Source organism: Erithacus rubecula, assembly GCF_903797595.1.
Source record: "Erithacus rubecula genome assembly, chromosome: 25".
Classification (NCBI taxonomy): Eukaryota; Metazoa; Chordata; class Aves; order Passeriformes; family Muscicapidae; genus Erithacus; species Erithacus rubecula.
This window is the reverse complement of record NC_136677.1, coordinates 3,499,746-3,526,264: the sequence shown is the minus strand read 5'-3', so window position 1 is coordinate 3,526,264 and position 26,519 is coordinate 3,499,746. Positions and strand designations below refer to the sequence as shown.

The window sequence follows — 26,519 nt, the reverse complement described above, 5'->3', positions numbered from 1 at the left end:
TTAACTGAAAGGTCACAGGTTAAAAGCCCAGTGAGTGTGAATCACTGTAAAATTTCATCCCTATTTATTCCTCTTTGAATTTCTTTAAGTCGGTGTTTTCTGTTCTCTGCACAAGAGCACATCTCTATTTTTTTTTTCATTGTTTACATCAGTTTCATGCCTTAAATACTTTAATCTCATTTTCTCCCTTGTTTTAATGGTCCCTTTCCCATTTTCAGTGGCCCACAGATGGTGTGACAGGAGCAGTGTGTCCTGCTGGGTCCTACTGCCCACCTGGCTCTGCCTTCCCCATCCCCTGCCCTCCAGGGACTTTCAGCAACACCAGTGGGCTCAGGAGCCTCCAGGAGTGCTTGGATTGCCCACCTGGGTGAGTGTCCTCCAGGTCTGGAAGCAAACAGGTATCAGGCCTCTAAAATTTTAGGGACTTTTTTGTATTGGGACTGTGCTATCCAATGGGGTGCTACCCAAGGATTTTTTTTTTTTTTCCCCCATTTTAGCTTGTATTGTGATGGGACAAACAACCAAGCTCCCTCAGGACCTTGTGAACCTGGATACTTCTGCACAGGAGGGGCCAAAAGTGCTCTCCAGCATGTGGTGATGGAGGGACATTATTCCTTAGCAGGAGCTTTCAAACCAGAGCTGTGTCCCCCTGGCACCTTCCAGCCTGTGAGTACCTTAGGGTTCCAGCCTGGGGGGTCAGCAGAGCCCTTGGGAACTGGAAAAATGTGTGAGTAGAAATTCCTGAGGTGTTTGGAAGTGCTCAGCTTGAAAAAAGGGATTTGGGGGATTTCTGCTAATTTGGGTTATCACCACCTGCTTTGCTTGTACCCTGAACAGAAGAAGAACCAAAAGCCTTTGGGTGAAAACACCAGATCCATCAGTCCAGGCTGTCACCCACACCTCACTTGGCAGTTTTTCTTAAGTTTTCTTGCACAGTATAAATTTGGGAGGGTGCTGAATCTTTGGCCTGGCAGGGGTGAATTCACTTGTGCATTTCTCTCACTTCTGTGTTTGGTCAGAATCACAGTTTAAGGGATGCAGGTACCCCAAATTTGTTTTTGGACTGCAGGTCATTCCCCTCAGTGTTTGTTTTGCAGCAGGAACATCCTGGGTAGAACACAGAAAGTTTATTTATTCTCATGGTAAGCAGCAATACCCCAGCCCTGCCAGGTCTGTGCTCTCTTTCAGGCCCGTGCTCAGCCTCTTTGTAGGGACTGCCCTGAGGGGACTTTCTGCAGTGAGCCAGGCCTGGCTGCCCCCCAGGATTGTCCCCAAGGCCATTTCTGCCCAGCTGGCAGCTCCTTGCCTCTCCTGTGCCCGGTGGTAAGAGTCAAATACAGATTTATTCTCTAAAGCAGCCACTTCCAGGAGGTTCCCCACGCCCTGGCAGTGGCTGTCTCTGTGCAGGGAAGTTACTCAGACGTGGAGAGGGCAGGTTCCTGCAAGCCCTGCCCTGCAGGGATGTTCTGCAGCAGGGCTGGGCTGCCTGAGCCAGAGGGGCACTGCCAGCCTGGGCATTACTGCAGCCAAGGCTCCAGCACCTCCTCACCCGTGAGTGACCAACACCTGACATTGCTCAGCACCTTCCAGCTCTACCAAAGCTTTCCTAAACCATAATCACTTGAATTTCAACTCCCTGCAGGTGGGGCTCCCATCTGGAGATCTCTGCCCACGAGGGCATTATTGCCCAGCTGGCACAGGGCACCCCAAGGCGATGCCATGTCCTGCTGGCACCTGGAATGGCCAGAGAGGAGCCCAGGATGTCACCTGGTGCCTGCCCTGTGCCCCTGGGTTTTTCTGCAGTGTGTCTGGCCAGGATGCTCCCATGGGACTTTGTGCACAAGGTGAGGCAAAGACAGAACTCGTGCAGTTTCTTAGAAGTGGGTTTTGCCTTGTGAAAAGAACTCCAATGTTTTCTGTTTAAAGGCTATTACTGCACGGGGAGGGCCAAGACTGCAAAGCCAGAGGATGGCATCACTGGAGGTCTCTGTCCTCGAGGACATTTCTGCCCTGCAGGCTCTGCAGCACCTTCCCCCTGCCCCAGTGGGGAATACAGCAATGCCACAGGTCAGGAACTAAACTGCAGAAATGCAGCAGGTCAGGAGCTGCAGGAATGCAGCAGGTCAGGAACTTTAGCAATGGAACAGGTCAGAAACTTCAGAAATGTGACAGGTCAGGAGCTGCAGAAATGCAGCAGGTCAAGAACTTTAGCAATGGAACAGGTCAGAAACTGCAGAAATGCAGCAAGTCAGGAGCTGCAGCTTTGTAACAGGTCAGGAACTACAGAAATTCAACAGGTCAGGAGCTGCAGCTTTGCAACTCCAACGTGACTCTGGGGAGATGGAAACATTGCTCATAGCTTTTGTCTGTATCCAAGAAGGTCCTGAAAGCTGCTGGCCACAGGGAATATTCAATATTTCAGGGAGTGGGTACAGAAAGGGGTCGAGCAGGGATGTTTTGTTATTTTTTCCCCATGGTGTCACATGAGGAATATATTTCCCTCTGCAGCAGCTCCTGTGTTTTTAGGTCTGTGCAGTGACACTCAGGGCTGGCAGCAGTTTCCAGCTTTCCCTCTGTTCTGCCTGCCACCTAATGGGGACACAGGGAGGTGACTCAGGCTGGTGGCATTTGCTGAACCAAACGGGAGAAATCCACATTTGAGGCCAGTTACTGCGGGAGAGCTTAAAAAACAGTTTTATTTCCATTTCTGCTTCTTTAAGTGCAACCAGGCAGAGGGAAGTTGTGAATGTGGTGATTCCATTCCATTCCATTCCATTCCATTCCATTCCATTCCATTCCATTCCATTCCATTCCATTCCATTCCATTCCATTCCATTCCATTCCATTCCATTCCATTCCATTCCATTCTTCCTTTTAATTCCTTTTTTTTTTTTTTCTCTCACAGGCCAAGACAAATGCCTGCCCTGTCCTGCTGGGTTTCACTGCTCCAGGGGGCTCCAGCACCGCTGCCCTCCTGGGTTCTACTGCCCTCAGAAAACTGGGATCAGTTTTTATCCTTGTCCTCCTGGCACTTACAACCCCTCCTATGGCCTGAGCCAGGCTGAGAGGTGCCAGCAGTGCCCTGCAGGTGAGGGGATGCTCTCCTGGCACCTGTCTGGAGGGTGATGGTCTCTCTGCAGTTCTCTCTTCCCCAGCCTCTGATGAGTTTTGGCCTCCAGAAAATACAAACAGAAAAATCCAGAGTCAAAGGAGGAGCCTGGTCTCACTGGTGTTGTCCCCACGGGTTTTTGGAGGTTCTGCAGAAGGGTTTGGTTCACTCTCAGGGTTCTCAGAGGAGCATGAGTGAATTAGTATGGGGTTCTGTCCCAGTTGTGCCAATGCTGTGGGTTTTAATTTCTCAAACTCTTCCCTTTGCCTTCTAAACAGTGCATGCAGCACAGCAGCTCTCCTGGGTTTTTTGTTTTTTGAGTTTTTTCCCCTCCCAGTTTGCTGATTCTCTTTTCTCTCTGGTCTTCCAGGAATGTTCTGTGGTGAATGGGGATTATCTTCTCCCAGTGGTCCCTGCTGGCCAGGATTCTTCTGCACAGCAGGTACAGAATTTAGAATTCAGAGGGCAGAAAGAGTGAAAGGGTGGGGAGCTGTGGCCCTTATGGTCCCTGCTGTTAGTTATCCCATTCCACCATGGATTTCTGGCTTTATTGTCATGAGCTACAAACAGCTCCTCTCTTCTTTCACTTATGGAAATGGTTCCTTAGACATGGGGAGCAAACTGGCCTACGAGAAACAACCCAAAAAATTCAGGATACTTTTGCTTTATCTTCCTTATGCAGGAGCAAGTGTCCCAAACCCCAGTGGAGCCACAAACACAAGCACTGGTGGTCCCTGCCCACCTGGACACTTCTGCCCAGCTGGCACCAGTATTCCCCAGCCATGCCCCGTGGGCACTTACTCAGACAGGTGAAGCTCTGTGGATCTGCTGCTGCTAATTTTTATTTTCCTTTAATTTTTCTTTATCCATCAGTCCTCTAAGCAATGGAGTGCAGCTCAGTGAGGCTCACTAGACACATCCCTGCACTGATCAGAAAAGTTTTGTGGTTTCTTTCACATTTCCAGGGCTGAAGCCTCAATGAAGTGAAGCCTCAGCCCCATGCTGAGTTTACTTGCTGAAACTCTGCTTCTGCCCCTCTCAGGCTCCACAATGGGCAGGATTCCAGCTGCACACAGTGTCCATCTGGCCACTTCTGTGGCTCCCCTGGTCTCACAGCCCCCTCAGGACCTTGCTCACCTGGGTACTTCTGCCAGCCTGGTGCTTCCTCACCATCACCGCAGGGTGAGCAGCGCTGGCTGAACTGGGGCTCTGCAACAGGCAGCTTTAAAAATGCCCCCTTTCCTCCCAGGGTGGTCCTGCTTCCTGGCAGCCACCCAGATCCCTGTGGGAGTTTTATTTGTGCCATACAGGGGATTGTTATCATAGGAAATGTCTGCACTGAGCACTGGGGCAGTCACGGGTGTCTGCCTGTAATGGCACAGCCATTGTCATTTTACTGTCCCAAAAATATTCATTTCCAGGGGAGATTTCCAACCCCCTTCTCCTGTCTGTGTCCCAGGTGTGCGGGACAAAGGAGGTCCCTGTCCCGTGAGCCACTTCTGCCCAGAAGGGAGCAGCTCTCCCCTGCCCTGCCGTGCAGGGACTTACAACAACCTGTCCAGACAAGCTGCCTGCTTCCCCTGTGCTGCAGGCTACTTCTGCCCAGAAAACACCAGCAGCTACAGCACCAACCCCTGCCCAGCTGGATTTTACTGCCCCAAAGGTGAGATGGGCCCAGGGAACCCAGCATGCTTGTCAGCCTGGTTCTTCATAGGGAAAAAAACAAACAAACAAAAAACAAACCAAATATTTTAAGTTGTAGATGTGGCTGTTGCTTAACAGCTTCACAAATTAAAAAGCACCCAAACACAATTTTGGCCATGAAGGGCTGTGGGGACCAGCAGTGGGATAAACTGGCAAAGAGGACATGAAGTGATGCAGCAGGATTCAGAGCCAGGATCGTGTTTATATTCCATGAAATATTCCTGCTCTGTTTATCCCACAGCCACCAGGTTTGCCACCGAGTTTCCATGTCCCAGGGGCTACTACAACCCTGACCCCATGAGCCAGAGCTTGGACAGCTGCCTGCCCTGCCCACCTGGGCACTACTGTGGGCAGGAGGGGCTGACAGCTGCCTCGGGCACCTGTGACCCAGGTGAGTGTGGGGTGTCATTGGGGACAGGGAGTTTGGGGGTTTGTCACCCTGCAGCCTGTGCCACAGCCCTTCCAGTCTGATTGCTGGGTTCTCTGTAGGCATCCAGTAGGATTGAGCACAGCTCTGCTGGTCAGGTGGCCCCCAGGATGTAGCCAGGAGCAGTCTCTGCCTTCTGAGCCTGCTCAGACAGCTGAGCTCAGCCCTATGACTATAAAGCAAAAGTGCTGAACTTAGTGCTGCAAGATCTCTTTGTTAATATGGTATTTATAGTATTAAAATGGATGTACAATTGCATAGGAAATTACGGTGGCCAAATGTCCTGATTTGAAGGACAGGTGTCTGCCAATAAAGGCAGAAGCTTCTCTTTGAAATGGAGAATGCAAACACCCTCCCTCCAAATTATTATTATAATTTTGAAATTAAGGGGCTCTCAGGCAAAGATATGGGAATTAGGAATAACAGTTCTTTACTAGGAAAATTAAAACAGAAATACAGTATTACAAAGAACAATCCCAAACACTGCCAGAGTCAGAATCCAAGCTGACACCCGTCAGTCAGTCAGGGTGGTGGCAGCAGTCCCATTCAATGGTGGCTGCATCCTCCTGCAGTGGCAGATGTGGTTCAGCTGGAGCAGTGCTCCTGGAGAAGGTGCAGTTTTCCTCTGAAGCTCCAGGGATGATGTGGAAAGGTCTGGCTTTCCACTGGAATCCAGTGGAAAGAAGGTACCTTGGTGTTCCAAAATCTCAGTTTTTATCTGGGTAGGAAAGGCTTGGCTCCTCCCCTGGCTGGAGCATCTTCCAGTGGGATGATGGAATTTTATCAGTCATGCACTGGGACTCAATGGCCATGAACAGGAGATATCTCCTGGAGGGAGGATGGGCTGTGGAAAGATAAAGATGATTGTCCCAGCTGGTTTAAAGATGGCCCATTAGCTGATAATATGTGCCAGGAGATAAAGATCACTGCCACTCCCAGTTTTAAACAATGACCCATTAACAGGAGATATCTCCCACAGAGATAAGAATCACTGCCGCACCCAGTTTTAAACAATGGCCCATTAACAGGTGATATCTCCTGGATGAAGGGTGGGTCATGGGAAAGATAAAGATGATTGCCCCAGCTGGTTTAAAGATGGCCCATTAGCAGAGAATATGTGCCAGGAGATCAGGGTCACTCTCCCACCCAGCTGCAACAGATGGTGATAAATACACATTTCTGGCCACATCAACCCAACATACCATACAATGTTGTTAAACTTGGGTCAGATGAACCTGTCCCACACCCTGTGCTGTGCCCACATCACACCCAAAGCCATCCTAGCTGGTTTATTAGTGCTGGTTTTTGGAGCTCTGTCACTGCCAGAGCGTCTCAGTCATGTTTCCTGCTCCCAGGCTGGTTTTGCATCTCAGCAGCCTGGACCTCACAGCCCTTTGACCTGGACAATTACACCAGTGCCAACTGCCTGTGCCCAGCCACAGCCACTGGGGGCAAGTGCACTGCTGGCTTCTACTGTCCCCAGGGCACCCCAGAGCCTCTCCCTTGTCCCCCAGGGCTCTTCTGCAATGCCTCAGGTTGGTGTCTGTGGGAAGGGCAGTTTTCATGGGATGTGGTAGTGCTTGCAAGGGGCCCGTGGTGTGTCCCAGTGGGAGGCTGTGAGCAGTTGTTCTCCCTGCTTTTTCCCCTTTCTCTCAGTGCTCTAAGTGCCACCATCCTCTCTGTCTTGCAGGGCTGCCTGTCCCCAGTGGGGAATGTGCTGCTGGTTTTTACTGTGCAGGGGGAGCTGCTGGCCCCAAACCCATGGATGGTGTCACAGGGAACATCTGCCCCGTGGGCTGTTACTGCAGTGGGTATCCAGCACTGAGGGTTTCATGGCACAGAAACACTCACAGGCTGTGGTAGCCAACTGTCAGGGCTCTGACCATGGTGCCAAACCCCCAGACTCTTCCCCTAATTCTTCTCCTTCCTTTCAAAGTAGGAGATGACATTTTTGTCTCAGTATCTGAACTTCAATTGGCTTCACCTTTGGGTAAAATGAAGGCAATAATTTTTGTCCCAGCACTGTTGGATCTATGAGTGGGAAAGACTTCTGTGTTGCTTTGGGTTCATCCAACCCCTGAGTGCAGCCATCTCAGTCATTCTCTCATTTTTAATTTCTCTTCTGCTTCTCCTGCAGCTGCAGCATCAGCAGAGCCCCAGCTCTGCCCAGCAGGCTCCTTCTCCAGCCTGCCAGGGAGAAAAGCACTTTTTGAGTGCCAGCCCTGCCCCTCTGGCTTTTACTGTGAGGAACCTGGCCTCAGTGCCCCCTCTGGGGAGTGCTGGGAAGGTGAGTGGGGAAGGAAGTGTCCTGCAGGCTGTCACAGTGCCTGGGGGTGTGCTCAAAGGGCTTTGAGTGACAAATTCAAAATACAGTCTGGACAGTGAGTCACTGTCTGGAGTGGAAAAGACATTTCCCTGCTGGGAGATCTGACAGGAGCCAGAGGTGTTGCACATGCAGAAAATAGGAGCTGTGTTTCACAGGATCCAAATGTTGTTCTGTGCTTCCCTCAGACAAGAGATGTCAGTTTGTTGTTGTCTTTTGGGCCTTCCCACAACCAAAGATCAGCTATCCATCTGATTTCTTCTCTGTACTGGAGGAGAACATTTTCTGTCTCTCTCTGAAAAGCCCTTTAGAGGCTGAAGCAGCTCAGATGTGAAAGCACAAGTATCAACATCTGTGTACTGTGAGCAATTTGAACACTGACAGGGAAAAAACTCTGATGCTCAGAGGGACAATTTGACTTGAAGTGTTTCAGTAAGGGAAACAGAGAGATCAATGTTGGGTCATTAAGTGTTTTCCTGTGTCAGCTGTAAGTCTTGTCCTGCTTTTTGGGGAGCACTGGGTGTTAAATTTCCTGTTGAGAGTGCAGTGTGTTTGTGCATCAGCAGAGCAGTAGATCAATGGTTATTTTATGGCAGCAGTTGTTTAAGGTTCATTCTGTGAGTGGCCAGTGAGATGCTCTGTGTGCCTGGAGATGTTCCTCCCTAATGAGCAGCTTCTCTGAGTTAATTCTGCTCTTCCCCCTGTCCCTGCAGGGTTTTACTGTGACAGCCAGCAAGGGCCACTCATTGATGTCACCCTCTACCCCTGCCCACGAGGCTTCTACTGCCCAGCAGGGACCAGCAGGAGCTCTCAGCACAGCTGCCCTGCGGGGACCTTTGGAGCCAGGCAAAAACTGAAATCCCTCCAGGAATGTCAAAGATGCCCAGCAGGAAAATACTGTGAATTCCCTGGCCTGGCTGCCCCAACAGGTACATTGCTGTTCTGAGCATCCTCCTTCCTGCTGGGATCATCAGTGGCTGATAATTAGTGCAAGGCTTGGAGTTGGGCTCCAGGGTTCTCATCTCAGTTGAGGTAAAATGTCACATTTTACTTGACTAGAATTTCTTGAGGAAAGAAAAAACCTTCATTTTTCTAAGCAATGATTGAGAGAAGGACTGCAAGAACCAGAATTCTATATGTGATACTTCTTAAAAAAAAATCATTGTGAAGTTTTCCAGTGTCTGGCAATTTATTTAGAATTAGTTTGGGCTTTTCCAAAAGATCCTTCCATGTAATTGATATGCAGATGATTATGTTTAGAGGAGAAACAGAGGGCAAAATACCCAGCAATGATATCTCTCCATTTCTTTTCAAGATTTTTTTTTTTTTCACATCCGATGATTTTTCATTGATCCTTATCCTGAAAAGCCCTAATTCAGCAAAGCACTTTGATAGAATTCTTAATATTTCAGTCTCCTCTTAAGAATGTGTTGAATATGATTCTGGAGGGAAATGTGTGCTGGAATATTTATAGGAATGTGGGTATTTATAGGAATGTGAGGTATTTATTGGAATATGGGTATTTTTTTTGAATGTGGAGGCAGTGCTCAGGCATTGAAGGGTTTCTCTGTCATCAGTCCTGCCTTCCTGGCAGGTACAGCAGCTTCTCTGCTGACCATTCCTCCATGGCAAATGGCTGTGTCTGAAATCTGCATTTACATGGGCTTTATTTCCCCACCATTCTGTTTTTCTAGGAGATTGTGCTGAGGGGTTTTGGTGTAGAAGTGGTGCCCGAGTGAGGAACCCCCAGGATGGAGAGTCAGGGCTGCCCTGTCCTGCTGGGCACTACTGTCCTGAAGGTAGGGGAGCTTTGGAGCAGCATTTCCTTCATTCCTGGAAATGCTGGGAGCCTCTTCCTCACCCTGCTGTGATCCCACCAGGTGCCCCAGTGCCACTGCAGTGCCCCCCTGGCACATGGTCCAGCCAGGAGGGCAGGAGCAGCGTGCAGGACTGCCAGCCCTGTCCTGGGGGACATTTCTGCAATGGCTCTGGGCTGAGGGCACCCTCGGGGCACTGCAGCCCTGGGTGAGTAGCACGACAGCCCCACTGCCATCCCTGCTGCTGATTTACCAAAATATGAGTATTGGTCTAATACTGATACTCATCTGTGGTGGACAAAAGACTCTCTGACAATTTAAAGTTAGAAAGTGTGTGTTTATTTATTAGAGGTAATCCTCTAATACACAGGTGATCGCAGAGTCTATTTATTGAAAAGGAATCAAATAAATACATGTTCATAATAACAGCCCCTCCCATCCCCTGCTTCCTATGGTAATTAGCTTGAATAGCTATTAAGCATTGATTGACTTCTTAAATTAAGTCTGGGGTTGTTTTCGTGGGCAGGGGTCTTAAAAGGAGGAAGAAAGGCGAGTCTTCCTCACCCTAAACTCTTGACATTTTCTATCACTGACAATATAAATTATTTCTGGGGATAGTCCAATTTTCCAAAGAATGGGTTTCTGGTTCTATGTTCCTTTGGGTCTGCTCACTAGTTTTGTCTTTTCCCACTGTAATCACAGCTGAGCAAACACAAAATGACAGACAACCAATTATTTAAGTTTGAGATAACTACTCCCTTCTAACTTTTAATTATTTTCAGCGAGGTAACTGAGATCCTGATTTTGCAAGCGTTTTGCTGTGAGCAGGGATGCTCCAGGGGTTGTTGAAATGCAGAGGTGTGTCCTGGCTGCAGGTTCTACTGTGCCAGCGGCGCCCAGAGCCCCACGCCCAGCCAGGGCCTCTCAGGAGCTCCGTGTCCTGTCGGTCACTTCTGTCCCCAGGGCTCCAGCAGCCCAGCCCCGTGTCCCCCCGGCTCCCACCTGCCCCATTCCCACGGAGAGCAGTGCCAGCCGTGCCCAGAGGGTCACTACTGTGTCTCTGGTGAGGAGGCACAGCCGTGTCCCCAGGGTGAGTCACAGTCACACTTTGTGCTGGTTTGTCTGTGACTTTCCAGGCCCTGCTGATTCTCACCTGCTCTGTCTTTTCCAGGGTATTTCTGCCCCCAGGGCACAGCTCTGCCCCTTGCTTGTCCTGCAGGATCCTACAACCCTTCACAGGGCCAAACCAGCTGCCTGCCCTGTCCTGAAGGGTGAGACACGGGGGGCTGGGGGACTGTGGAAAATTATCCACAAACACCAGAGGTTTATGACCAAAAAGGAGACAGAGGATCCTTTTTGCTCTACTCCAATAAAGGGAGAGGCCATTCCCCTGGGATCTCTCCAATTTTTGGAGGATGCAGCCTCCTTTTATCCCAATTTCCCTCTCTCTTTCCCCATGGGCTGAGGTACCTGAGAGGCACAGACTGCCCAAACACCTGACACCTGAGATCCCCCTCTAATCTATAACACTTCCTTTTAATATTTAATTCTTATACAATTAATAGTTTTCCTGTTGCTTCTTTCATCTTCTGATATAAAATTTATCAGCAAACCTACAGTTTGTTTGTAAAGACAAATCTCTTTTCCCATTCATCAATCAGTGGAATCCCTCCCATTGTTTCTTTTATCTCTCAGTGCCAGTCTTATCTACCAGCAGATCTACAGTTTATTTGTAAAGACAAATGTGACATCTCTCTCAGGACTGCTGGAAAAAAATTGTTTATCCAGGCATCCTGCAGCAGTGTGGGAGGAAAATGAGTTATTTTACCCCTGGAAAACACCTGAGGAAGTGCTGTGAGGCAGCAGAGCAGCTGCTGAGCTGTTGCACACCACCACACAGTGAGTGTGGGACCAGGAAAAGCCCCAGTCCCACACACAGCCCTACTGGAAAAGCACAGAAACCATTGGCACCAACTTATTCCATGTCTGGAGTAAAAGCTGGTTCCCTTAGCAACAGGCTGGCACCAGGCTGCTGAAGGAGAAGAGGATCTTGAAAATCACCTGATGCTGAGCCTGGCTTTTCCTTGGGGGATTTATCTCCAATTACTGCCTGGATTTGAACTTGATTAACTTTTACAAGTTGATGAATCACAGCTTGGATGTGTTGTGATTCAAGTTAAGAAAATTACGTCTCTGTGGCTTTTGCAATTATGCCATCAATTTGGCATTTGAGAAATCAACTCAGAGTGCAGTGAAATGCACAATTAAGTCCCTTTTTCTGGTCAACCTAGCAGAGGAGCCAAAATCCTCTTTTTTTTTTTTTTTTTTTTTTTTTTTTTTTTTTTTTTTTTTTTTTTTTTTTTTTTTTATTAACTCTCTTTCTGGCCCAGGTTCTTCTGCCCCAAGAATTCCTCTTCCCTTCTGGAGAATGAGTGTCCCCCTGGGCACTACTGCCCTTCAGGCACTGCCTCTGCAGCTCAGTTCCCATGTCCTAGAGGGACTTACAACCCCCAGCCTGGCAGCAGCCTGAGGTCCCAGTGCAGCCCCTGTGATCCAGGTGAGGCACAGGAGCCTCTCTCAGCTGGTGACAGCAGGTGCTGAGTGTCCCTGATGTCCAGAGGGTGCTTGGATGCCTAAAATGTCTTCTCTGTGCAAAGCAGCCTGGGGGGAACCCTGATGGGAGGGGATGGGAGAGTTTTGTGTATCTCTGATTTCCCAATCCCAACCCTTTTCCCTCATTCCAGTCACATTTTCTCAAATTTTCCCCCATTCTGACACATTTTCCCTCTCCCAGCACGTTTTTCTCCTGTTTTATCCCATCCCATCCCATCCCATCCCATCCCATCCCATCCCATCCCATCCCATCCCATCCCATCCCATCCCATCCCATCCATGTTTTCCCCCATTTTTCCCAGTTTTCAACCCATCCCAGACCTTTTTTATCCCATTTTTCCTGATCCCATCCCATTTCCCCCATTCCAGCCCCATTTTCCCTAATTTCCTGACCTGTTTTCCCCATCCCAACTCCAGTTTCCTCATTCCAGCCCCATTTTCCCTAACTCTCCCCCATTTTTCCCACATTTCCCCCTCCCAACCCCTTTCTCTCACATTTCCCCATCCCAGCCCTGTTTTCCTCAGTCCCATCCCATTTTCCCTCATCCCAGCCCTGTTTTCCCTAATCCTATCCTATTTTCCCCCATTCCAACTCTGATTTCCTCCATTCCAGCCCTGTTGTCCCCATCCCTGTTTTCCTTCATCCCCTCCCTGTTTTCCCCAATCCCATCCCATTTTCCCCCATTCCAACTCTGGAATTTCATCCAGCCCTGTTTTTCCCAATCCTATCCTATTTTCCTCCATCCCAGCCCTGTTTTCCCCAATCCTTTTCTATTTTTCTCCATCCCAGCCCTGTTTTCCCTATTCCAGCCCTGTTTTTTTCTGTGCTGATGGCACTGTTTGCTCTCTCAGGGTATTTCTGTGCCCTCCCTGGGCAGTCCCAGGTGACAGGACCCTGCCTGGCTGGGTTTTACTGCTCTGGAGGAGCTGCCAGTCCAACCCCCAGGGATGCTGTGGTGGGGAACTCGTGTCCCCAGGGATCCTACTGCCCTCTGGGCTCTGCCTCCCCCCTGCCCTGCCCTCCTGGCCACTACAGCAGCTCAACTGGGAACACTGGGATCCAGGACTGCCTCCTGTGTGATGCAGGTAAAACACTGGAAAATCCTGATTAATGAGATTTCAGCCATTTCTAGGGCTCCTGTGGCTCTGGAGCAGAAAATCCTGAGCAGCTTTCCTGAACAGAGGTGTTGGGCTGAGGATACACTCTCTTCCACCTCAGAGGATGCTCACAATAAAGTGAAGATGGAGAAATTTGCTTTCCATCCTTTCTCTGGATGATCTCACATTCAGAGGTGACACAAGTGCTGCTTGTTCTCTGCAACTGAATCAAACAGGATGAATATTTCCACAGCCCAAATTTGTCTATGTGGAGTGACCAACGCCATTCTCTGGATTTGATTTCAGGTTATTTCTGCAATGGGTCTGGACTTGTGTCTCCCACGGGGTTGTGTGAGCCTGGGTTCTACTGCAGTGGAGGAAGCCTTTCCCCCAGACCTCCCAGGGTAAGCTATATATTATAAAATATATTAAATATCTGAGGAACTGGGGTCACCTGAGTTTCCTTCCCCTTTCAACATTACCTCCTTCATCAGGTGCATCTGGCTGATTAATACTGAAAGGGAAACAGAGATAACAAAACACATCTGGCTTTCCTTGAGCTTTACATTTAAAATCTAAGCAAAAGTAGCTCTGGCTTTGCATGTTGATGCTGCAAAGCAGCATGGAATGCCACATCACATTAAAATTCCAGAGGTTAATAGTTCAAGAGTTTGATTAGAATGCTGCATCTGCCAGCTCTCCTCTGAAGCAAAATTCAGCAGGGATTTTTAAAGATGATGCCAAGACTCAGCCCTGGCTTTGTGCAGCCTCAGGAGTGAGGGGTGAGAGCAGGATTTGATGGGGAATGTCTGGTTCTCTCCACCTGTATCTGAGTCAGGTCTTTTTGCACACAGGGAGTTTTTAGGCTCTAACTGTGGTGTTTTCCTTCCAGCCAAGCTCCAGTGGAGGTCCCTGCCCTCCTGGGCATTTCTGTGAGGAGGGGAGCAGCAGAGCCCAGCCATGCCCTGCAGGCACCTACAGCCCATCCTGGAGTGGCACTGAGTGCCTGGAGTGCCCTGAGGGGTTTTACTGCAGCTCTGCCTCCTCCAGCTCCACAGACTGTCCCCCAGGTGGGTCTGGCTGCACCACCCAGGGCACCTCAGCTGCACTGGCACCCCTGATGGGATGTACCTGCCAGAGCAGGGACAAATTGCAGGACTCGTGGATGGGCTCAGTCCTGGTGCCTTAGGATTTTAGCTTTTCTATTTTCCATCCATTTGTAACCCTTCAGTGTGTAACTCTAAACTCCATATCCAGTGGGAGCTGCTGCTCTCCCATTTTGGGCAGACACAACAATTCCTCTCCAGGCCTGGCATCCAAGGGCACCTCACTGCCTCAGGCCTGAGAGATGGAAACAAAAGTGAGTTGGGGGAGCAAACTTGGTGTAAATGACTTCATTACCTGAAGCTGTAATTGGAAATTAACCCCAAATATACAAATGGACCAAACTTATCAAAGTGTGAAACCTGTGACTCATTGTCCATTTTGGGTGTAGCCCCTGGGCGATCATTCAATAAATAGAACTACATTTTATTCTCTACATTTTGTCTGCCCTCTGTTTTTAGGTAGCCCTGAAAAGGCATCAATCCCTTCCCACAGAGATGAAGGGAATGCCTCCTGTGCAGGCTGGGAATCCTTCCTAGGCTGTTCCCAGCCTGTCCTACCCATTATAAAACCACCTTTTCTCTCTAGGTCACTACTGCCCCAGGAGCACAGAATTTGCCACGCAGCATCCTTGTCCCCCTGGCACCTACAGTGAAGCCCTGAATCTCTGGGATGCCTCCCAGTGCCAGCTGTGTCCTCCTGGAAGGGTCTGTTCCAGGCCAGGCCTGGCCAGGCCAGATGGACTCTGCATGCCTGGGTGGTTTTGTCCACCTGGATCCACGTCAAGCAAACCAATGTTTCCTGGAAATTTCTCTGGTAGGGAGGGGAACAGCAAAGGGTGATGGCTATTGGGGTCACCTAAAGGATATTAGGGTCACCAGCCAGGTGCAGGATGGCTTTTTTTCCCTTTTTTTTCCTCTTAGTTCAGTGCTCTAACTCTCTTCTTACTGAGCTATTCCAATAAAATAGAGTTTTTGTTTGCAGTTCTCATGTTTCAGCTCACCCTGTGCCTTTCCCATTCACAGGAAAGGCAGCTCCAGCTCCAGGATCTGTTGGGTTGTGCCCAGCAGGAACCTTTTGCCCTGCTGGGTCATCCCTTCCTCTTCCTTGCCCTCCAGGTAGGAGCTGAGTCTTTTTACATCACACATTTTTGGGGTTAGATTTTTGGTGTCTTCATCCCCTTTCCCCTCCTGCCAAGAGGCACAGGTGACCCCAGCCTGTGCTGGGGCTGCTGTTTCCAGAACTTCTCCTGATTCTGCTCCAGGTTGGTTCTGTGCCAGCCCAGAGCTGGCAGCTCCATCTGGGCCCTGCCAGGCTGGGTTCTACTGCACAGGAGGCTCCACAATCCCAAACCCCAGGGATGGAGAGCTGGGAGACATCTGTCCCCAAGGCCACTTCTGTCCTGCAGGGAGTCACTCCCCATCTCCATGTCCCCCAGGTAGGTGGCTGTAACAGGGGTGGTGTTTGCACCAATTAATTAGTGTTTTGTCTGGAGTTTCTTCTGTCTTCACTCAGAGCCAGGATTGGAGACAAATTTTCTTGTGTTCAGGCTTGGTTGTTTATTAAATTTTATCAAAAGGACAGAAAGTTCAGCAGCACTTTTAGCTACCAGCTAGAAGGGAGCAAAATGGAGACCTGAACCAAGCTAGTTATAAGGTCTCTTAAAGGTAAACAGTTTAGTAGAGAATTAACACCTATATTATTTATACTTTTAACCCAATAACCAAATTCATGTGACCCTCAGTGCAGCACTGACTGTCCAACCAGAAACTACAGCCTGAAATCATGAAGAAGGAAAAACACCAAAAAGAGACATCCCCCAAAATCCTCCATTTTGTCCCATACCTATCACTATATTATAAAACCCTCAAATTTAAAACCCTTCACTATGTGAAATCACACACTTCTATTCTAACTACACACCCACGATTTTAAAATCACTCACTTTTTAAATCACTCAAATTTAGAAGCCTTCTCCAAGGCCTTATCTCAAAAGCAGTGTTCTCCAGAAAGCACAGGAAGCTCAAAAATCCCTTTTTACTGGGATCCAACAGGTGGCAGCTGCTCCCTGCTGGCATTTCCCTCCCCAGACCCAGTTGAGGCTCTGCAGCCCCTTCCCTGTGCTGAACCTTTCCTGGATTCCCCAAGGAAAAGCTGCTCAGCCATGGAAAATGAACCCAGTGCTGCTGTAATGGAAAATCAGCCCTAAATCAGACAGGAATGGCTGAAGTGCCCCTGGAGCCTCCTGAAGGACAGCAGGTCACCCAGCCAGCACATGGGGCAGCCCTGCACACACAGACATCATTAACAGCATCACTAATGAGACTCATTAAATGAGAGGCTGTGGAACGTTTGTTTCTTTCCTGGGATTGCACTGCTCAGTCCAGAAAGAAATAGGAATTCACCTCAGCAGCCAGGACAGCCTCTCCCAGTCCCTCTGACAGGATGAGAGCTCCCAGGGAGTGCAGAGATTTTGGGAATTCCCTAAACCAGCATCATTCTGCATCTTCTGGGACAAGTGCAGCCTGACAGTTCCTGTGTGAGCTGCTGCTTTGAGACCCAGATAATTCCCCCACAACCACTTCCAGCAGGGTGGGTGAGGATGCAGTAATGTGATTTTTGGTGAGTTTTTTTTCTTCTCAGGCTCCTTCTTGCCTCATCCTGGTGGTCACTCAGCACAGGACTGCCAGCCCTGCTCCCCAGGCTGGTTCTGCTCCCAGCACAGCCTGAGCTCCCCACAGGGTTTGTGTAGGGAAGGATGGTTCTGCCCTGCAGGCTCTGTGTCAGACCAGCACTCAGGTAGGAACCCTTTGGGGTCATTCTTTACCTACAGGAGTTTCAGAGGTAGTTTAAAATCTGACTTTAGTTACGGTTTAAAAATGACTATTGAGGTGAAAAGCGTTTTCCAAGAAATATTCCAAGTAGCACAGGGTAAATTATTGGGTAATAGTAAGAAGTATGTAAAATAGGGGATCTTATCAAGTGGGAAAAAAAAAAAAAAAGGCTGAAAAAATAAAAATATTTTCACCACAGGGGTACTTTTTGTTTTGCTCCCAGATTATTTGTGTCCTGTGGGCCACTCCTGCCCCTCTGGCAGCCCAGAGCCCGTGCCCTGTCCCCCTGGAGAATACCAGGAGCAGCCTGGGAAAGGCCACTGTGAAACATGCCCAGCAGGAATGTGAGTGATGTGGATTTGCTCCTTCCTCTTGCTGCTTTCTTAGGAATTATCAGCAGTGTTCCCCCTGCCTCAGGCTGCTCTGTGTTTGATGTACAAGATATGCTTTGATACACAAGAATGATTTTCCTGTTGCTGTTTTCACATCACTTTTCCCTTTGCTGTGTCACTCTCTGGACCACAGAGGTGTCCCAGGGAATCCATCCTGGCAGTTCTGCCTGCTGGGATGGGCAGGGTGATGCTGGCAGGTCACACCTGAGCTCTCCAAGGAATTTCCTTCCCTTTCATTGTGTGCTCACTGCTGTGCACCAAGTTTTTTACCTCTGGCAGAACAGAGGGAGAACACAAGCACTGGCATATTTTTTTGGCAGGTTCTGTGCCCCACAGGAGCACCCAGGTGATGCCCAGCAGAACATCCATGGTGTGGCCAAAGCCCTGGAATGCCCAGCAGGACATTTCTGCCCACCAGGAACGAGGGCTGCCCACCAGTACCCGTGTCCAGAGGGCACCTACAGCCACCAGCCTGGCCTGGCAAACCCCAGGGACTGCAAGCCTTGTCCTGGGGGCACATTCTGTGCCAGGGCAGGTGGGAATTGTGTAGGGAAAACATTTTTAATTTAATTAAAAAATTTAATGTAAGAATTTTAAACAAAATCCTCTGCTTTGGGCTGGGAGTGAGGGATATGTTCTGTGCAGTCCATCCAAGTGTTACAAAGCACTTGAAGGGATTTTTGGGACCCCTTCAGCAGGTCTTAAAGGGTTTTTTGCAAACCATCTTTGGAAACTGAAATTAAAGACAGATCAAGGTGATTTTGTTCTGGCAGAGGTTTTGAAACCAGAAATCAAGCAGCTTGGGGGCTTGGACTCATTTGGGTTTGTCTCTCAGTGGAAAGACTTATAATGATCAACCTTCTCCAAAATGGTGACTTAGGGAAAAATTGGGCTTTTATCCCTCTGCTCATCATGTGAGCAAATATTGAGAGCCCAGATTGAGCTTTGAACTAACAGAGCTCCTGACTGGCCAGGAAGCTCTGGGATCAACCAGGCTTGTCTGGTTGCTTTAGTCCCAAAATGGGATTTCTAGGATTGGTTTAGTCCCACAATGGGATTTCTAGGATGTCCCTGGCTCATCTGACCTGATGCTGGTTGCCTTTAGGACTGTCAGCCCCGAGTGGCCTGTGCTGGCCTGGGCATTTCTGCACTTCCCAGGCTCGTGTTCCTGACCCTGTGGGTGATGGGACAGGGGGTTTGTGCCCAGCAGGGCATTTCTGCCCTCCAGGGAGCCCCGAGCCTCAGCCCTGCCCCAGCGGCTCCTTCCTGCCCCAGGCTGGGATGGGTTTCCATAATTCCTGCCTGTCCTGTCCTGCTGGGAAGTTCTGCCAAGGAGAAGGTCTGGCTGCTGTTTCTGGTGTGTATTGCCCACATCCAACAATCTTCCTCTCTCCCAGTTTGGACATTTTTTTCTATTTTCTGGTTCAAACCTAATGCTGAAGCTTTTCTCCCTTGCAGGACCATGTCATGCTGGGTATTTCTGTGATCCTGGCTCCACACAGCCAGACCACAGGCACTGCCCTGCTGGATTCTACTGCCCTGAGGGCTCTGAATTCCCAATTCCCTGCAGCCCTGGGAGCTTCAGCCCTGCCAGTGGGAAAGGGCAGGCAGCAGACTGTCAGCTCTGCCCAGCTGGACACTCCTGCAGTGGTGAGGATGTGCTGGGGTTACAGAGAGAGGAAAGAAAATCACCCACCACAGCTTCAATTCTGACAGCTTTGGGTACAGCAAGAACAATCTGAGTGCCCCACATCGTTTTTAGTCAGTGCTGGTTTCTAACACCAAGCAGAAATGCCCCAAACAATTTAAATCCCAAAACTCCTTCTGGGTCCTTGGGAGCAGCCTCAGATCATGCAGAACTCCTTGCTTGCTGCAAAACCTCCTGTGCATGTCTGACATGGCTCTGGCCTTGCAGGGAAACAAATATTCCTGGCAGGGAGCTCTTGCTCGGGCTGCTCCTGCACAGAGGTTCTGACCATCTGCCTGCACAAGATGTTTATCTGCTCCCCCAGCACTGAGATCTCTGTGGTCACTCTGACAGTAACAAATTCACCCATCACCTTCCTGGGGACAGAGGCTTTTCCTTTCTCAGGTGAGCAGCGGAAGCAACAGGGAAGGAATCACTTGGCTGAGCTAATGTGAGTTTTAGCAGAGCTGGAACCACAACTGAGAGCCTCAGAATCCCAGCTGAGATTTTTAATGGGAAGCCTTTGTTTTTTAATTCAGGACTGACTCACCTGTGTGGTAAAATGCTCTTTTTTCTGAGCCTGAACTTCAGAGAATTGGTACTTCCCAATGTTTGGTAGAGGTGTATGAGGAAGGAGATCATTATTTTGGGTTTCCATTGTCTCTGATCTGGGCAAAAACAGTTCTGAAGGACCAGATTCTGCATGATCACCTGCCAGCCATCACTGCTATCCACAGGGACCCTCCTGCCCCAGGGGCTCTGCTTTTCCATGCCCCATGTCTGGCTGGACAAACAGGGGAGGGAGCTGCTTCTGTTGGTGGAAATGCCATTCCCTGTCACAGTCCCTCCTGAGTGAGCTTCTGCCCTTGTACCCCAGGTCCTGGAGCACAGACTCCTGAGCTGTGCCCTGCTGGCCACTTCTGCCTGCCAGGGACCACATTCAGCACAGAACATCCGTGTCCCAAGGGCACCTTTGGGCCCAGGGCTGGTGCCACCAGTGAGTCTGACTGCGAGCCCTGCCCTGCAGGTGAGAGGGGACTCAAAAAGGAAATGTGTAAATGATTTCTCTTTTCTCCTTTGCTGTTCCTTGCAGCCCCTCCCCTGCCATGGCTCTCTTTTGTTTCAGGGATGTATTGCTCAGCTCCAGGGCTGTCCCAGCCATCTGGGTTTTGTTACCCAGGTTATCACTGTGCCAAGGGAGCCATCAGCCCAGCCCCCTTCAAGCACAGGGTGAGTGCCAGGCAGCAGCACAGGGACCTGGGGACCAGGACTGGGCTGTCACAGTCTCCTGGCTGATGGTGGGACCAGGATGGGGCTGACACCTTCTCCTGGTTGCTGGGGGCATGTTTTCCAAGCATTTCTGCTCCCTCAGCTGCAGGGATATGCTGCTCCTGGTGTCTGCTAGAATACCTGGCTGCCCGTGGATAAATTCTGGCCAGGTCTTCATTTCTACATTGCACTGGAGCACGGGGTCTGGCATGTCCTCCAAAATGTGCCATCAGGGACAGCATAACCATCCTTCAGGGGTCAGGAGCCTTTTCATGCCAATGCTCTTTGTTTAGTTTCAGAGGCAGCAAATTTGCAGAACTCAGTCCTGCATGCCCCTCTGTCCTGGTTTGAAGGACAGGTGTCTGCCAATAAAGGCTGAAGCTTCTCTTTGAAATGGAGAATGGAAACCCTTCCCTCCAAATTAATATAAAATTTTGAAATTAAGGCAAAGATTGGGAATTAGGAAGAACAGTTCTTTACGAGGAAAACTAAAATAGAAATGCAGTATTACAAAGAACAATCCCAAAACACTGCCAGAGTCAGAATCCAAGCTGACACCCATCAGTCAGTCAGGGTGGTGGCACAGTCCCATTCCATGGTGGCTGCATCCTCCTGCAGTGGCAGATGTGGTTCAGCTGGAGCAGTGCTCCTGGAGAAGGTGCAGTTTTCCTCTGAAGATCCAGGGATGATGTGGAAAGGTCTGGCTTTCCTCTGGAATCCAGTGGAAAGAAGGTGCCTTGGTGTCCAAAATGTCGGTTTTTATCTGGGTAGGAAAGGCTTGGCTCCTGCCCTGGCTGGAGCATCTCCCAGTGGGATGATGGAATTTTATCAGTCATGCACTGGGACTCACTGGCCATGAACAGCAGATATCTCCTGGAGGGAGGATGGGCTGTGGGAAAGGTAAAGATGATTGCCCCAGCTGGTTTAAAGATGGCCCATTAGCAGAGAATATGTGCCAGGAGATAAAGATCACTGCCCCATCCATAATGTGATAAATACACATTTCTGGTCACATCCTGTATTGCAACCCCAGACACCTGCCAGAACCTCTCTCTGTGCACCCTGTGCCAATTCTCCTCCTTATAACCCTTTCCCTTGTATCTCCCTCATCCAGGTGGACTCTTCCAGCCCTGCCCTGCCTGGCAATGACATCTGCCCCGTGGGCCACTACTGTCCCCGTGGCTCTGGGCACCCCGTGCCGTGTCCCCCCGGCTCCCTGTCCAGCGCCCTGGGGCTGGGGGCAGAGGAGCAGTGCCAGCCCTGCCCCCCTGGGAGGGTCTGCAGTGGCCCAGGGCTGGCTGAGCTGGCCCAGACCTCACTGTGTGACCCAGGGTGAGTGGCACTGGCACTGGGCAGTGGCCAAGCACAGCCTTGCTGCATGTTGTAGTCAAGAGAAATCCACATTTCCAAATCCTTCTCAACCCTTTGGTGGGGATGTGGCATCTCCCTTTAAGTGTTTCAGAGTCATTCCTGTTCCCTTCACATTTGCCTGAATTCTTATAAATATTTTTTCTCTGTTTACAGTGAAAAAAATCATTATTATTAATAATTTGCTGCTGTATACCCTTTATTTAGCCCCCTAATCACAATTGCTGGGAATTTAACCTTTTTTTTTTTCCCCTTCTCCCACAAGGTGGTGCAAGAAGCAGGGACAAGGCACATTCCCAGCCTGTGTGCAGTGCCCTGAGCAGTGTCTGTCCATCTCATGAGCCTCAGGGCAAGAGGCTGCAAAAATTTGATTTATTTTTTAAGTGTAAGAGAGTCTTAGAAGTTATTTCAGTGCAGTGTAATGAGATTTCCTGAGATTTCTGAGAGCAGCTGGCTCCTGAATGGAGCAGAGAAAATCACAATTAAATTTGTTTAAAAGCTGAAGGTAAGCTGGGAATACAATGAGGGCTGTACTGAGAAGGACTGAAAATGATTATTCTTGGGAATATGAGGGATTTAACCTATCCTAGCAGAAATTTAGGCCTTCCCAAAATTTTCTTTAACCCTAAAATTATTACAGCCTTGCTGCAACACTAATGATCAAGATTTTCTGGATGCTAATGAAATATAAATTATAAATATCCTTCCCTCCTCAGAACCTGCTGCTCAGTTGGAATTGGTCTGGTTTCCAGGGAAGAAAAAAAGAAAAAGAAAAAAGAAAGAGAATCTGGTTTTCATTCAGTGCTGTTCCTTTTACACTCATTTGCCTTCAGGAGTAGGAATTTTTTCTTCTTCAGAAACTTCATCGCTTGGGATGGGGTCACAGTTCTCATTTCCTTGTTGCCCAGCTCTTAGAACCATTGTGGTTTCTGAATTTCTTCATCTTTTCTCATTGTGAGGGGCTGGGAGGGAAGTAAGAGAGCACTGGGGATGAAAAGAGGCTCAGCAAAGTCACAGGGACTGAACACCTGCACCCTGTGTTTTGAAGTAAAAATATTTTCGTTTTCAAAGCTTTTTTTTTCCAGAATAAGAACACTTTCCAGGCAGCCTGGTGTAAAAAAGCTTTTACCCAGGATTTTCAGGGCACAGCTGAACCAAGCTGAGTTTTCCAGGGCTGGCTCTGGGATCACCTGTGCTGGAGTCAGTGACTCAGGGATCTCTCTGAATTCTTAAGAGAGAAATCAGAGTGCAGGGATTGAATTAAAGCCTGTACATAGACTGAAGTATATTAAGCCACTCACACATCAGGTAGAAGAGTAAGTTTAAGTTTTAGGATAAGTAAGTCAGTAAATTTTAGTATGAGCTCTAATGCTTTTAGTAAGTAAAAGGTTTAAATACCAAAGTAAAAGTGCAAGTTCTAGTGAAGGTTAAAAAACATACTGATGTTCTCAGTACAGGCTCCAGGAGTGTGGTTGTAGACAGTGCTTAGACATAATAGAGCTCTAGTGAGGATATTGCTGACATTTTTCAGATAGAACAAGATAGGTTCTATGTGTAACCTGGTGTGTTAAAAACCTGGAATTCTAATAAGTTAAGGAGTGGTAGTCTGAGTTTGTGTCTTAGCTATATAAGAGTTGGTTTTGGAGAGAGTTAGTGCATTTTCCTGCTTTTCCTGCCATTACTTTTTTTTGGTTTTGTTCACCATCAACTCCAACACCCGAAAGAAAAAAAAAAGCTGCTGCAGAATCATTGGCCCCACTGGAACCTCAAGGAGCATCTTCTGCTTCTATTTAGAACTCTAAACCAAAACTTAGCATAAACTTGAATGTCTGTGACTGTACCTTTTAAGACTAATGTACTTCTGCAATAAATAATTTTTTGGCAACTATTAGCTACATTGCTCATTTAAGACAACCCAACGAAGTTGGTGCTTAAGGCACCAGAAGCCATAACCTCACAATAACCTCATAACCTGGGAGCTGCTGGTTCCAGGTGGATTTTCCCTCTCTTTCTCTCCCCAGGTATGTTTGCCTGGAGGGAAGCTCCTCTCCCTGCCCCTCGGATGGGGTCCGTGGCTATCGCTGTCCCAGCGGCTCCTACTGCCCGGCGGGCTCGGGGCTGGAGCTGCCCTGTGAGCCTGGCACCTTCAGCCCCGTGCCCGGGGCCAGCAGCTGCCTGCCCTGCCCTGCTGGCACCTCCTGTGGCAGGGCTGGCACCGTGCAGCCCCTCACCTGCCCCAGAGGTGAGCACAGGGGACTGGCATTCCTCTCTCCAGCAGGGAATGGCTTTCCCCCTTCTGCCCTGCTTGTCACCAGTGTCTCCTTGTTGTTATAAGGACAAACAAAATATTTATTTCTCCATGCACAATATCCCCCTTTTATTCTTCACAGCTTATATTTATTTTTATGGTTTTGTAAAGGCATCGTGTTTAACTCCAATTGGTTGGTAACTTACTGTAACTCAGTTCTTTGGTTAGTGTCTGTCAAAAGTTTCCCTCTCTAATGATGTTTACATTCTTGTGTCCTAAACAGAAGGTGTTCTAGGGATTCTTTCTTGACCCATATGCAGATTCTTTTATGTTAGCTGAACTTGGCCAGAACAGCCTGACCCATGATTTTACAAGAGTACCAGGGCTGTTATTTTAAAGATTTTACCTGTATGAACATCTCCTGGCCCTCTCCATCCCAGGGTACTTCTGTCCCGGCCGCACTGCTGTCCCTGTGCCCTGCCCCGAGGGGACAATGAGCCCCTTGGAGGGGGCACTGGCACCCACAGCCTGCAGGCAGTGCCCCGTGGGCAGCTTCTGCAGGGGAGAGGCCAACTGGGAGCCTGATGGTGAGTGTGGCTGTAACAGGGCTGGAGAGTGGGGCTGGGGGGCTGGGGGGAAATGGGAAACATCTCTGTGAATGGGGTAGAGGCTATAGCAGGGCACCCTGTGGCTGTGCTTATCAGCCCCCTCTTATTCTCTGTTTCATTCTTCCCACTGAGCATTTAGTTCAGTTCTATTATTATTTTATTATTATTATGTAATTATATCATTATATAATCTATTATAATATTATTATGTTTTATTGTTTTATTCTTATTAGTTATTATTTGTTATTAATTGCTTATTATTTAATTTTTGTTTTATTAGTATTATTATTTTGTTTTATTATTTTTTTATTTAAGTTCATTCTGTTACTACATTGCTTTTCCTTCTCTCTCTTAGGTTTTTTTTTTCTGCTTTGTCTTCCTTTGCTGTAACATTTCATCTCTGCTCTTTCTGTCCTCCAAAATGCTTCCTCTCCCATTTATGCACAGAGTGATTGTCCTTGGGCCAAAGCTCCAGGCTGGATACCTGGAAAAAGAGAGGCAGAATTAAGCAGAGTGTAGGGAAGCAGTTAGAGAGGAGATTAAGGTGAGCAAACACCAGCTGAGGTCAAAGCAGAGACAGGGATGGAGGCCAGGGGTTAATGGGGAGAAGGAAAGGGACAGGCAGATGAGCAGCCCAGGCTGTCCCAGAGATAATCCAGGACAAGGCTGGGCTCTGACCCCTCTAGGGTGATCTGTGGGTGTGGGGAGCTGTGGTGAGCACCCCCTGTGCTGCCCAGGCTGTCCCAGAGATAATCCAGGACAAGGCTGGGCTCTGGCCCCCCTGGGGTTACCTGCACCCTGCGGGTGTGGGGAGCTGTGATGAGCACCTCCTTTGCTGCCCAGGGCTGTCCCAGAGATAATCCAGGACAAGGCTGGGTTCTGGCCCCCCTGGGGTTACCTGTGGGTGTGGGGAGCTGTGGTGAGCACCCCCTGTGCTGCCCAGGCTGTCCCAGAGATAATCCAGGACAAGGCTGGGCTCTGGCCCCCCTGGGGTTACCTGTGGGTGTGGGGAGCTGTGGTGAGCACCCCCTGTGCTGCCCAGGCTGTCCCAGAGATAATCCAGGACAAGGCTGGGCTCTGGCCCCCCTGGGGTTACCTGCACCCTGTGGGTGTGGGGAGCTGTGGTGAGCACCCCCTGTGCTGCCCAGGGCTGTGCTCGGCCGGGTTCTTCTGCCAAGGAGGAGCCACTGATGCCACCCCCCGTGGGACCCCCGGCTTCCCCCTCAGCGGGCCCTGCCCTCCAGGACACTACTGTCCCCAAGGAACTCCTGTCCCCGTTCCCTGCCCAGCTGGGACCCTCAACAACGCCACTGGTGAGTGTGACCATCCCAATGGCTTTGTGCTGACCAGCTGCCCTGAGCTCAGTGGCCACCTTTAGCGATGGTGGCCACATGTGCTGCAGCTGGGGGTGCCCTGGGTGTTGTCCCCTGTGTTTGTCCCCTCAGGAGGTGGCTCCCAGGACAGCTGTGTGCCCTGCTACCCCGGGGCGTTCTGTGCCAGCACAGGGCTCAGCTCTCCCACTGGACCCTGCTCCGAGGGCTTTTACTGCCCAGCCAACTCCAGCTCCATCAGCCCCACAGCCTTCCCGTGCCCCAAGGTACTGCTGGGGTGGGGTTGGGGTTGGGTTTGGTTTGGGGTTGGGGTGAGGGTTAGGTTAACCCTAGCTGGCACAGGGTAACTCAGCTCTGGGGAGGGTTGTTCCCATCCCACAGTGGCACAGGGTCATCCACAGCTGACACTGGTCACATCCACACAGAGGTTTGGGCAATTCTGGGATTTTTCCAGCCCCTAAGCTCAGCAGATGTTTGCTGTGGTTAGGTGAATACTGTTCTTGGATACATACCATTAGTAGATATTTAGAATACAGACTCGATAAGGGAGAGACCTTGCCAAGCCTCTAAATGAGAGGAGTGATGCC

At 49.4% G+C, this 26,519-nt stretch overlaps 1 protein-coding gene across 1 annotated transcript in view; it reads left to right on the top strand.

Moving 5' to 3' along the window:
• The window catches only part of LOC306812208 (uncharacterized protein), a 48,095-nt gene that overhangs the window by 5,632 nt on the left and 15,944 nt on the right, over window positions 1-26,519 (top strand). The window contains exons 10-47 of the mRNA XM_079326553.1: window positions 219-367; window positions 498-666; window positions 1,189-1,323; window positions 1,643-1,844; window positions 1,927-2,067; window positions 2,906-3,088; window positions 3,480-3,551; window positions 3,792-3,918; window positions 4,152-4,291; window positions 4,569-4,772; window positions 5,055-5,204; window positions 6,596-6,775; window positions 6,931-7,047; window positions 7,378-7,527; window positions 8,277-8,492; window positions 9,258-9,362; window positions 9,444-9,588; window positions 10,256-10,470; window positions 10,552-10,651; window positions 11,771-11,937; window positions 12,846-13,079; window positions 13,398-13,495; window positions 13,984-14,161; window positions 14,784-15,011; window positions 15,221-15,313; window positions 15,460-15,633; window positions 16,839-16,994; window positions 17,253-17,373; window positions 17,742-17,956; window positions 18,650-18,778; window positions 18,880-19,071; window positions 19,986-20,135; window positions 20,235-20,338; window positions 21,492-21,709; window positions 23,767-23,987; window positions 24,434-24,580; window positions 25,750-25,914; window positions 26,047-26,198. Coding sequence (XP_079182679.1) covers window positions 219-367; window positions 498-666; window positions 1,189-1,323; window positions 1,643-1,844; window positions 1,927-2,067; window positions 2,906-3,088; window positions 3,480-3,551; window positions 3,792-3,918; window positions 4,152-4,291; window positions 4,569-4,772; window positions 5,055-5,204; window positions 6,596-6,775; window positions 6,931-7,047; window positions 7,378-7,527; window positions 8,277-8,492; window positions 9,258-9,362; window positions 9,444-9,588; window positions 10,256-10,470; window positions 10,552-10,651; window positions 11,771-11,937; window positions 12,846-13,079; window positions 13,398-13,495; window positions 13,984-14,161; window positions 14,784-15,011; window positions 15,221-15,313; window positions 15,460-15,633; window positions 16,839-16,994; window positions 17,253-17,373; window positions 17,742-17,956; window positions 18,650-18,778; window positions 18,880-19,071; window positions 19,986-20,135; window positions 20,235-20,338; window positions 21,492-21,709; window positions 23,767-23,987; window positions 24,434-24,580; window positions 25,750-25,914; window positions 26,047-26,198 — 6,042 coding nt within the window. The remainder of the gene's footprint in view (window positions 1-218; window positions 368-497; window positions 667-1,188; window positions 1,324-1,642; window positions 1,845-1,926; window positions 2,068-2,905; window positions 3,089-3,479; window positions 3,552-3,791; window positions 3,919-4,151; window positions 4,292-4,568; window positions 4,773-5,054; window positions 5,205-6,595; window positions 6,776-6,930; window positions 7,048-7,377; window positions 7,528-8,276; window positions 8,493-9,257; window positions 9,363-9,443; window positions 9,589-10,255; window positions 10,471-10,551; window positions 10,652-11,770; window positions 11,938-12,845; window positions 13,080-13,397; window positions 13,496-13,983; window positions 14,162-14,783; window positions 15,012-15,220; window positions 15,314-15,459; window positions 15,634-16,838; window positions 16,995-17,252; window positions 17,374-17,741; window positions 17,957-18,649; window positions 18,779-18,879; window positions 19,072-19,985; window positions 20,136-20,234; window positions 20,339-21,491; window positions 21,710-23,766; window positions 23,988-24,433; window positions 24,581-25,749; window positions 25,915-26,046; window positions 26,199-26,519) is intronic.